Source organism: Kogia breviceps, chromosome 3 (genome assembly GCF_026419965.1).
Source record: "Kogia breviceps isolate mKogBre1 chromosome 3, mKogBre1 haplotype 1, whole genome shotgun sequence".
NCBI classification, from domain to species: Eukaryota; Metazoa; Chordata; class Mammalia; order Artiodactyla; family Physeteridae; genus Kogia; species Kogia breviceps.
In genome coordinates, this window is record NC_081312.1 from 180,647,377 (window position 1) to 180,660,209 (window position 12,833).

Here is a 12,833-nt window from a genome sequence, read left to right on the forward strand (position 1 = left end):
GGATCTTGGTTCACGAGCCAGGGGTCAGGCCAAAGCTCCTGTGGTGGAAGCTCTGAGTCCAAACCACTGGACTAACAGAGAACCTCAGACCCCAGGGAATATTCATCAGAGTGAGGTCTCCTGGAGGTCCTCATCTCGGCACCAAGACCCAGCTCTACCCAACAGCCCACAGACTCCAGTGTTGGAAGCCTCAGGCCAAACAACCGGTAAGACAGGAACACAATCCCACTCATCAAAAAAAAAAGGAGACAGCAAAAAAATATATCACAGATGAAGGAGCAACGTAAAATCCTACAAGACCAAAGAAATGAAGAGGCAATCTACCTGAACAAGAATTCAGAGTAATGATAGTAAAGATGATCCAGAATCTCGGAAATGGAATGGAAGCGCGGATCGAGAAAATACAAGACGTGTTTAACAAAGATCTGGAAGAACTAAAGAACACACAAACAGAGAGGAACAACACAATAACTGAAATGAGAAATACACTAGAAGGAATCAATAACAGAATAACTGAGGCAGAAGAACGAATAGGTGAGCTGGAAGACAAAATGGTGGGAATAACTACCGAGGAACAAAATAAAGAAAAAAGAATGAAAAGAAATGAAGACAGCCTAAGAGACCTCTGGGACAACATTAAACGCACCAACATTCGAATTATAGGGGTCCCAGAAGAAGAAGAGAAAAAGAAAGGGTCTGAGAAAATATTTGAAGAGATTATAGTGGAAAACTTCCCTAACATGGGAAAGGAAATAGTCACCCAAGTCCAGGAAGCAGAGAGAGTCCCATACAGGGTAAACCCTAGGAGAAACACACAAAGACACATATTAATCAAACTAATAAAAATTAAATTCAAAGAAAAAATATTAAAAGCAGCAGGAAAAAAACAAAATAACATACAAAGGAATCCCCATAAGGTTATCAGCTGACTTTTCAGCAGAAACTCTGCAGGCCAGAAGGGAGCGGCAGGATATACTTAAAGTGATGAAAGAGAAAAACTTACAACCAACATTACTCTAGCCAGCAAGGATCTCACTCAGATTCGATGGAGAAACCAAAAGCTTTACAGACAAGCAAAAGCTAAAGAGAATTCAGCACCATCAAACCAGCTTTACAAAAAATGCTAAAGAAACTTCTTTAGGTGGGAAACACAAGAGAAGAAGAAGACCCACAAAAACAAACCCAAAACAATTAAGAAAATGGTAATAGGAACATACATATCAATAATAACCTTGAATGTATATGGATTAATGCCCCAACCAAAAGACACAGACTGGCTGAATGGATACAAAAACAAGACCCATATATATGCTGTCTACAAGAGACCCACTTCAGACCTAGGAACACACAGAGACTGAAAGTGAAGGGATGGAAAAAGATATTCCATGCAAATGGAAATCAAAAGAAAGCTGGAGTAGCAATACTCATATCAGATAAAATAGACTTTAAAATAAAGACTGTTACAAGAGACAAGGAAGGACACTACATAATGATCAAGGGATCAATCCAAGAAGATATAATCATTATAAATGCTTACGCATGCAACGTAGGAGCACCTCAATACAATAAGGCAAATGCTAACAACCATGAAAGGGGAAATCGACAGTAACACAATAATAGTAGGGGAATTTAACACGCCACTTACACCAATGGACAGATCATCCAAACAGAAAATAAATAAGGAAACACAAGCTTTAAATGACACAACCGACCAGATAGTTTTAATTGACATTTATAGAACATTCCACCTGAAAGTGGCAGAATACACTTTCTTCTCAAGTGCACATGGAACATTCTCCAGGATAGATCACATCTTGGGTCACAAATCAAGCCTCAGAAAATTTAAGAAAACTGAAATTGTATCAAGCATCTTTTCTGACCACAATGCTATGAGATTGGAAATCAATTAGAGGAAAAAAAACTATAAAAAACACAAATACATGGAGGCTAAACAGTGTGCTACCAAATAACCAAGAGATCACTGAAGAAATCAAAGAAGAAATAAAAAGTACACAGAAACAAATGACAATGAAAACACAATGACCCAAAACCTATGGGACGCAGCAAAAGCAGTTCTAAGAGGGAAGTTTATAGCAATTCAATCTCACCTCAAGAAACAAGAAACAGCTCAAACAATCTAACACTACACCTAAAGCAACTAGAGAAAGAAGAATAAAGAAAACCCAAAGTCAGTAGAAGGAAACAAATCATAAAGATCAGAGCAGACATAAATGAAATAGAAACAAAGAAAACCACAGCAAAGATCAATAAAACTAAAAGCTGGTTCTTTGAGAAGATAAACAAAATTGATAAACCCTTAGCTAGATTCATCAAGAAAAAAAGGGAGAGGACGCAAATCAATAAAATTAGAAATGAAAAAGGAGAAATCACAACTGACACCACAGAAATACAAAGGATTATAAGAGACTACTACAAACAACTATATGTCAATAAAATGGACAAACACGAAGAAATGGAAAAATTCTTGGATACGTACACTTTTCTAAGACTGAACCAGGAAGAATTAGAAAATATAAACAGACCTGTCACAGGTAATGAAATTGAAACTGCAATTAAAAATCTTCCAACAAACAAAAGTCCAGGACCAGATGGCTTCACAGGCGAATACTATCAAACATTTAGAGAAGCGCTAACACCAATCCTTCTTGAACTCTTCCAAAAAACTACACAGGGAGAAACACTCCCAAATTCATTCTATGAAGTCGCCATCACCCTGATACCAAAATCATAAAAAGATATCACAAAAAAAGAAAATTATAGACCAATATCCCTGATGAACATAGATGCAAAAATCCTGAACAAAATATACTAGCAAACAGAATCCAACAGCACATTGAAAGGATCATACACCATGACCAAGTGGGATTTATCCCAGGGATGCAAGGATTCTTCAATATATGCAAGTCAATCAATGTGATACACCACATTAACAAATTAAGGAATAAAAACCATATGATCATCTCAATAGGTGCAGAAAAAGCTTTTGACAAAATTCAACAATCATTTATGATAAAAACTCTCCAGAAAATGTGTGTAGAGGGAAACTATCTCAACATAATAAAGGCCATATATGACAAACCCACAGCCAGCATCATACTCAATGGTGAAAAACTGAAAGCATTTCCACTAAGATCAACAACAAGACAAGGATGTCCACTCTTGCCACTCTCATTCAACATGATTTTGGAAGTCCTAGCCATGGCAATCAGAGAAGAAAAAGAAATAAAGGAATAAAATTGGAAAAGAAGAAGTAAAAATTTCACTGTTTGCAGATGGCATTATACTATACATAGAAAATCCTAAAGATGCTACCAGAAAACTACTAGAACTAAACAATGAATTTGGTAAGGTTGCAGGATACAAAATTAATGCACAGAAATCTCTGGCATTCCTATATACTAACAACGAAAAGTCAGAAAGAGAAATTAAGGAAACAATCCCACTTACCATTGCAACAAAAAGAATAAAATACCTAGGAATAAACCTACCAAAGGAGAAGAAAGACTTATACTCAGAAAACGATAAAACACTGATGAAGGAAATCAAAGATGACATAAACAGATGGAGAAATATACCATGTTCTTGGATTGGAAGAATCAATATTGTGACAATGACTATACTACCCAAAGCAATCTACAGATTCAATACAATCCCTATCAAACTACCAGTGGCATTCTTCAAAGAATTAGAACAAAAAATATTACAATTTTTATGGAAACCCAAAAGACCCCAAATAGCCAAAGCAATCTTGAGAAAGAAAAATGGAGCTGGAGGAATTAGGCTCCCTGAATTCAAACTGTACTACAAAGCTACAGCAATCAAGACAGTAAGGTACTGGCACAAAAACAGAAATATCGATCAATGGAACAGGATAGAAAGCCCAGAGATAAACCCACGCACATATTGGCACCAAATTTACGACAAAGGAGGCAAGAACATACAATGGAGAAAAGACAGCCTCTTCAATAAGCGGTGTTGGGAAAACGGGACAGCTACATGTAAAAGAATGAAATTAGAACACTCCCTAACACCATACACAAAAATAAACTCAAAATGGATTAAAGACCTAAGTGTAAGACCAGACACTATAAAACTCTTAGAGGAAAACATAGGAAAAACAATCTTTGACATAAGCCACAGCAAGATCTTTTTTGACCCACCTCCTAGAGTAGTGAAAATAAAAATAAAAATAAACAAATAGGACCTAATGAAACCTAAAAGCCTTTGCAGAGCAAAGGAAACCATAAACAAAACAAAAAGACAACCCTCAGAATGGGAGAAAATACTTGCAAATGAAACAACGGACAAAGGATTAATCTCCAAAATATACAAACAGCTCATGGAGCTCAATATCAAAAAAACAAATAATCCAATTAAAAAATAGGTGCAAGAGCGAAATAGAAATTTCACCAAAGAAGACATACAAATGGCCAAGAGGCACATGAAAAGATGCTCAACATCACTAATTATCAGAGAAATACAAATCACAACTACAATGAGGTATCACCTCACACCGGTCAGAACGGCCACTATCAAAAAAATCTAGAAACAATAAATGTTGGAAAGGGTGTGGTGAAAAGGGAACCCTCCTGCACTGTTGGTGGGAATGTAAACTGATACAGCCACTATGGAGAACAGTATGGAGGTTCCTTAAAAAACTAAAAATAGAGCTACCATACGACCCAGCAATCCCACTACTGGGAATATACCCTGAGAAAACCATAATTCAAAAAGAGTCATGTACCACAGTGTTCACTGCAGCTCTATTTACAATAGCCAGGACATGGAAGCAACCTAAGTGTCCATCGACAGATGAATGGATAAAGAAGATGTGGCACATATATACAATGGAATATTACTTGCCATAAAAAGAAACGAAATTGAGTTATTTGTAGTGAGGTGGATGGACCTAGAGTCTGTCATACAGAGGGAAGTAATAAGTCAGAAAGAAAAACAAATACCGTATGATAATGCATATATATGGAATCCTAAGAAAACAAAAATGGTTCTCATGAACCTAGTGGCAGGGCAGGAATAAAGACGAAGACACAGCGAATGGACTTGAGGACACGGAGCGGGGAAGGGTAAGCTGGAACAAAGTGAGAGAGTGGCATGGACATATATACACTACCAAATATAAAATAGACAGCTAGTGGGAAGCAGCCGCATAGCACAGGGAGATCAGCTCGGTGCTGTGTGACCACCTAGAGGGGTGGGAGGGAGATGCAAGAGGGAAGGGATATGGGGATATATGTATGCATATGGCTGATTCACTTTGTTGTACAACAGAAACTAACACAGTACTGTGAAGCAATTATACTCCAATGAAGATCTATTTAAAAAAAAAAAAAAAAAAGATCGCTGTCCAACAGAAATATCATGGGAGCCCAACAGGAAATTTTAACGTTTTTAGTAGCCACATGAAACAAGGAACAAGAAATAGGTGAGATTAATTTTAATTATGTATTTCCTTTCATCTCACCCCAAATATTATCATTTCAACCTGGAATCATCGATATAAAAATCAATAGTAAGGGCTTCCCCGGTGGCACAGTGGTTGAGAGTCCGCCTGCCGACGCAGGGGACGCGGGTTCGTGCCCCGGTCCGGGAAGATCCCACATGCCACGGAGCGGCTGGGCCCGTGAGCCGTGGCCGCTGACCCTGCGCGTCCGGAGCCTGTGCTCCGCAACAGGTGAGGCCAAAACAGTGAGAGGCCCGCGTATCGAAAAAAAAAAAAAAAAAAAAATCAATAGTAAGAGATTTTCCTTTTCTTTAAAAAATATGAAGCTTCAAAATCTGGTGCCTATTTTACACTCACAGCCCATTTTACTTGGGACTGACCACACTTCAAGGTGTCCAATGTACTCTGCAGTGTAGCTTTACATCTCTCCTGATGTTTCTGTCCCACTGGTTTTCTCAAGATTAGGGACACCATGTAACTTAGAACAATAGTCTAGCTACTATCCTTAATTCTCTTGAAAAACACTGACTTGTTGAAGTTTGTTCCATTTCTCAGAATCACAGGACACTTTGTTCCTCTATTTTACTGAAGTAGACAGTTACAAACATGCTGCCAATGGCCACTTAGAGATGGGGTGAGAGAGACACGGTAATCCTAGGATCTGCCCCACATCACAGCTCCCACTGTGGCAGCGTTGGGGAGATGGAGAGGACTCTGATTTGCTCTGTCATCAAAGGGAAGAAGTTCTGCCAACAGAGCATAATACCCACTCATCTAAATTGCTGGGAAAGGGCTTCAAAAAACAGGTCTGTTTTTCTTGCACTGGCCTTTCTTCCTGGAGGACAGGATCTCATATAGTATCATAAGCCTCAAGAAACCCTAATAAGGAAGGACCACACCTCAGGCATTCCAATCTAGCGAAAATCTATTCTATTTTTAAAAAACCCAAGAGAAAGGGCCCAGAATCTTCCCATTTATGGCTTCCAGTTCTCCACCAGCAGACCCTCACTGTCAGGAAAATCTGCTCCATCTTATTGCAATGACTCTCACTAAGGCACATTTCTCTCTCTTTGCTTCCAAAATGCTCCCTTAAACACGCGTTCAGGTCAGAAAAAAAGTGAAGAAAGTCCTTTTAAAGGAATAACGGTATGAAGACCAGGCGGGAGAAGTTCAGTTGGACACAAAACAAGCGCCTGGCACCCTCGTCTGGTTAGAGACGCACCAAGAGGAGGTGGATTGAGAGACGCACATGATGATGGCCCCTCTCATTCTGATGCAGGCTTTTTCGAGTACACTTCTAGTTGCTTGAGACAGTTCGGGGCGACAGAGCAAATGCCATTGTCTCTGGGTTGGATGGGAGTGTGATGCAGCTGAACAAAGTCCGAATGGGTGACCAAAGTTGAAGGCCTGACTTGTTACTGAATGACATCCTGGGGTCACAGTGTCGTTCCAGCTGTCCTTACGTGCAGTTGAAGGACTTAGGGAGTTACACGGTAACGTCACGGGTGTCAGGGACCCGCCTGCGGATTTAGGGATAAGCCTTTCGAATATTAAATTCCCATACGTGCACTCTTGACCTTTGCTCTTTCCCCCTGTACAGGTAATGTGGGATTTACTCAAGGTCAACAGGAATGTGGATGTGCAGATTCCACTACGTAATCTCAAAGGGCTTTAAAATAAGCCTTCAACGTTGGATTATCGCCATTGTGCTCTGTAACCCAGAGAAGGGAAACGCTTCCATTCACAGTGGCCAGGTCGGCACCGGTGAAGGAAATAATCTCTGCGGTTGTCTGGTTACAGTGGGTCCTTATTAGTTACCTATTTTATATATAGTAGTGTGTATATGTCAATCCCAATCTCCCAATTTATCCCTCCTCACCTCCCTTTCATCCTTGGTAACCATACGCTTGTTTTCTACACCTGTCACTCTATTTCTGTTTTGTAAATAAGTTCATTTGTACCATTTTTTAAGATCCCACATATAAGCCATGTCATATATTTGTCTCTCTCTGTCTGACTTACTTCACTCGGTGTGACAATCTCTAGGTCCACCTGTGTCACTGCAGACGGCATTATTTTGTTCTTTTTTATGGTCAAGTAGCATTCCATTGTATATATGCACCACATCTTTTTTTAATCCATTTCTCCATCGACAGACATTTAGGTAGCTTCCATGTTTTCTTCTTTGTTTTTTGGTTCTCTGCAGAGCAATTGGTTCTATGGTCCTTTGGGGAGGTAATTCCACGGTATCTTTGGATTTGACCATTCTTCCATTCCACAAGGATTTATTTAGTGACTTATGTGCCAGGCACTGGGCTGGGTGCCGGGGACACACAGTGATCATGACACAGACCCAGCCCTCAAATTGCTGGTGGCTCTGGGAAACGCTGACCAGTAAACAGGCGATGGCAGTGAGTTGTGATGAGCTGTGACAGTAAGAGGGAAACCTCAGGGGGAAGGGTGACAGCTAATGCCACTGAGCAGGACCCTAGGGGCCTTCCCGGGACAGACACCCCATGTCCTCCGCCTGCCTCTTGTTTATAGAAGAGCTTTAGCCTCCTAGGCCTTCCCCAAGTTCCAAAGAGAAAATGTAATCAGAGAAGTGAGAAAATGCAAAATCAAAGGAAAACAGTCAAGCCAGAGAAAATAATAATCGTTTAGCCATTAAACAAAATCAAGGACTCAAGGGCCACAGATAATATTCTGAACCATATCCTTTGAGCTGTTTTGGAGGTACCCAGCCCCCCACCAGGTGGAAGAAGTTAAGTGTACGCTGAGCACAGGCACGCAGACCCCAGACTGGTTGGAACCAGAAGGTTGACTGTTGAACCATGATGTTGACTCCTGATGACCTCTCCACCCGCCAATCAGAAGAATGTCCACGAGCTGATCACACACCCCGCAGCCCTCTTCCTCATCCTGTCTTTAAAAAAACGTTCCCTGAAAGCCATTGGGAGTTCAGGCCTTTTGAATATTAGCTGCCCAAACTCCTTGCTTGGTGCCTGCAATAAATGCTGTACTTCCCTTCACCACAACTTGGTATCAGCAGTTGGCTTTACCGCATGCAGGAGAGTAGACGCAAGTCTGGTTTGGTAACAGTAAGACCCAGACCTGGGAGGGGCAGGGGGGCCAGGGAAAGCCTGTGGGGGAAAGTGTCTTCTAAACTGTGAACTGAAAGTTTAACAGAAACCATCCAGGGACAGAGGTGAGGGTGTGGGAAGGAGTGTTCTAGGAAGAGGGAATAACATTTGAAGCATGTTCTAAAAAGGGATGGGGAGAGTAGGACCTTCTCTTGTTGAGCCTAATTCAACATTTTCTTGATGGTGAAGGGTTGAGGATGACCTTTCCAAAACTGCTGCACATCAGTAATGACACCTCTTTTCTGTGACTCGGGTCCACTTCAGATGCCCCCAGTCATACTTTCCCGGGGCAGGCTGGCCAACGGATTATCATCTCACTGCCACTTGAGGTCTTATTTCCTGTTTGAGAGGGCGGCTGCTTTCTAAGTCTTCAAGAGTTGGTATTAAAAAAAAAGCATCTAAAACACGCCAGACCACTCACCTCTAAGCATGTGAAGATGATTCTTAACAAGTTAAAGCTCCAAATACTTTGTTAGTTAGTGACGCTGCTAATTGAAGAGATCTTTGCTCACTTTGCGGTCCTGTCCACTGCCCCACCCTCCAGATCCAAGCGGAAGTTCTAACTCTTAATACGAATGTGATCCTCCGAATCTAGTCTAACAAGGACGTAATCCAAAATGTGAAAGAACCCTACACAGGGAGATAAATTAATCACAGCATTCACTTGTAAGAGTGGAAAAATTGTAAAGAAACCTTCAGTGGACCCAAACGGGTAAATGATTTGATACCAATGGAATATCCATTTCTGGAATTTATGCAGCTAGTAACAAAGAGGACAACTTACAGTAACTTGGAAAAGGCTAATGAAAGACGTTGTGAAAAAAATAAATTACAGAGAATTAGTCACACATTATGATTTTACAACCATGTAAGAAATACAAAGATGAAAAAAAGCTGGAAAGAAATCTGCTAAAGTGAGAACGGTAGTCAAACGAGTGTGTTATGGTTTTGAGCTTCTTCCCACGGTTTCTCTCTTTCCTACACTGCATTTGTAATACCTTTATAATTGAAATCTTATTAAAAGTATTCACTCTTTAAGTGAGCAGTTTGAACATTTTCAAATCCCAGCAGCAAGTACAAGTAGGAGACCTGAGTGTCATTTCAACCTCCTGATGTACTGTAGCTTCTTCAGGGCAAAATATGAGGGAGGATAAGGAGCTCTGCTCTGAGAATTTTATAGACATTGGAGAATATCAAGCAAATAGAAAAGCTGGAAGCAAGCAACAGATTTAGAATTAAGTTCTTTAAATCAAGTTTGGAAATGTCATTCTTTAGGGCTTTGAGAAAAACAATGATACATATTTTTTGAAGCTGAACAAAACCAGGGTCTATGATTCGAATTCCTGCTCTGACTTCTCTGCCACTGATATGTTCTCAGTTTGGGGATACAGGGATTGATTTCCTGTGTGTTAACTGACATATAGATGGTCAACAGCGATGGCAGTGATGACCTATGGGAGGGGGTCGGGGGTTACTGAGACCTTAGAGGGAAGACAGAGCCAAGACATTGTTTTTCTTTCTTCACATCTACGAAGGCGTAACTTGAAAACAACGAACTGTTTTCTATCCCCTCTGAGCCAGGAAGATGACAAAATCAGTCTTAATTGTAGCAAGGGTTCTCTAGGTTACACTATAGTTAACTTCTTCCTTGTAGAAAGATTAGTTAATGGCAGTTGTGGAATTTCCTTTTCTAGAGATGTGTAACAATAGGTTAGATCTACATCTGGCCTCGAATGCCTTAGGTGTGGTGCACAAAGAAACAAAATGAACAAAAATAGCACTCTCTCACACACACACACCCAAATATCACCGTGTGCCCCAGTCCTCACTCGTAGATGTTAACAGAGGTTTTAAAACAGTTTATATTCTCACCCACCCTTCAGCTGAAGCAAAGTCGGAACTATATCAGTCACAGAAGAGACTTAGAAAGTTGGCCAAAAGTCATTTACCTGTACTAGGAGTTCCAGCTTCCGGTCATCAAGAAGATGTACTTGACATCGACGGCCTTCCGTCATCTAAGAAAAGAGACAAATGATGGTCACCAAGAGTCTAGCAGCCTTTCACAGCTTAGAGGGTCCCCAATGCTGGATGTCACCGGGCACGTTCCTCTGGGCAAAACTTCCCCTGGGAGTTGGCGCCACATGAGGCCAAGGTGCAGCAGGATTGGGTCATTCATTCATTCAACAATATTCATTGAGCATTTTCTGTGTGCCAAGCACTATTCTGAGAGCTGGGTGTATAGCAGCACACAAGACTAGGTCCCTGCCCTCATGGAGCTTACACCCTTACGGGGGAGATGTAAAATAAATGAGCAAATGCGTATATAACATAATATCAGGTGGTGATAAATGTTCTTCATTCTTGAGTCATTCTTCCATTCAATGATTTTATCACCATGCATTAGGGACACAGTTCAGTATCTGGTCTCTGCGCCTCTCGACTTATCCCCCTAACTGATCACAGGGAGCAGACGACCACCCCACTGGCAATTGCATTTGATTTCTGTGCTAATCATCCCCTCTCCTCATTTATGACTCCACTCCGGACACAGCTTTCACTTATGTTACGGGAACCCTGGAGATTAAGTGCTCACAGCTGAACTTGACCCCTGACCCTTGTGCCTTTCACCACGAACATATCTGCGAAATAGAAGTCAAACCTTAGCCCCGCTGATTATTGGCTGCAGGACTTTGAACAAGCCTCTGTTCACCTCTGCGCCCCAATCTCAGATACAAAAGCGAGTGGGCAGGCCCAATGGGGGTGCTGGTGAATGTTTAACAGTTGGCTTTCTGGAAGGAGAGAGTTTTTCTTTGTAGCATTTGCTGGAGCCCTGACGTCACCCTCAAAGGAAATCCTCTGGAGAGCAAAGCCTTCTGGTAGATGTCGCAGCTGGCCGCCACTCTAACCAAAAGGTGTCCTGCCGCTCCAAGCATCTTCACCATCTCTGATCTCAAGCTGCTGTCAGGGCAACGCTGAGTGTTTCGAACAGAAACACTGTTATTATATCTGTTATTATATCTGTTTATAACAGATACAATACACACCACCTGCAGACAGAACGCCGCTGGGGGAGGGCATGCCCCTTCCCCATACCTTCCCTTCCCCATACCTTCCCTATGCATCTCTTTTACCTGGCTGTTCCTGAGTTTTGCCCTTTTATAATAAACCAGTAATCTAGCAAGTTCAAAACAAAACAAAACAAAACAAAAACCAACACACGCTACCTCAAGAGTGTAGATGCTAGCAAACGACAGTAAAATAATTAGGAAGCAGGGTGATTTGTGTAGTTCTTATAGTATGTATTGCCCTTGCTTTCAATATAATTTATTTAACTGTAAGTTTATATAATTTAGTGTTAATAATGCCTATGTTTCACAAGCAGAGCACAGAATATAACAGCTGGCGCTCATGAGCTGCCCCAGTACAGCTGCCAGGACCAGAAGACCCAAGGACCCCTTTCGGTCCTTGGAGTTTTATACGACTGCAGCCCCCACTGAAGCCACCTTCTTCTTCCCCAGCGACCAGCCCCTCCATGCAGATCCAAAGGAAGGGTGCACGTGGGCTCATTCCTGCCCTGCCTCACTACATGGGCATCAGAGTCCCGTCCTGGCAGCGCCTTCTCCAGGCGACACGCGGAAGGTGGCCTCTTCTCTTCTGGCCCAACCCAGCTCATTCCCTGCTCATCGGCACGCGCAAAGCCGCTGTGTACTCCTACGAGAGAATTCTTTCTCCTTCCCCCGAAGAAGGCAGCGAAGTCATATTATTGTTCCTGCTTCCATCAAGTCATATCATCACTCCCAGTGATTCGTAAGAATATGATTCAGCCGTAAAAAAGAGGAGATCCTGCTATTGGCGACAACATGGATGGACTTGGAGGGCATATTACGCCAAGTGAAATAAGTCAGACGGAAGAGGACGAATACCGTATGATCTCACTTATGTGTGGAATCTAAAACAAACAAACAAACAAACAAAACCAAAACACCATGAGCCGCTAGATACAGAGAACACGCTGGTGGTTGCCAAAGACAAGGGATGGACGTGGGGGGGGGTGTGAATTGGGGAAGGCGGTCAAAAAGTACAAGCTTCCAGTTAAAATAAATAAGACGGGAATATACTGTACAGCATGCTAAGTATAATGAATAATACTGTGTTGTCTATTTGAGAGTCGCTAAGACAGCAGATATTAAAAGTTCTCATCACAGGAAAAA

General features: G+C 41.6%; 1 protein-coding gene across 12 annotated transcripts in view; it reads right to left on the minus strand.

The window, feature by feature from the left end:
* FRMD4A (FERM domain containing 4A) overlaps nucleotides 1–12,833 on the minus strand; it is a 663,610-nt gene that overhangs the window by 186,478 nt on the left and 464,299 nt on the right. For all 12 annotated transcript variants that reach the window (XM_067030461.1, XM_067030468.1, XM_067030469.1 and 9 more), the window contains one exon: nucleotides 10,572–10,637. In XM_067030461.1, coding sequence (XP_066886562.1) covers nucleotides 10,572–10,637 — 66 coding nt within the window. The remainder of the gene's footprint in view (nucleotides 1–10,571; nucleotides 10,638–12,833) is intronic.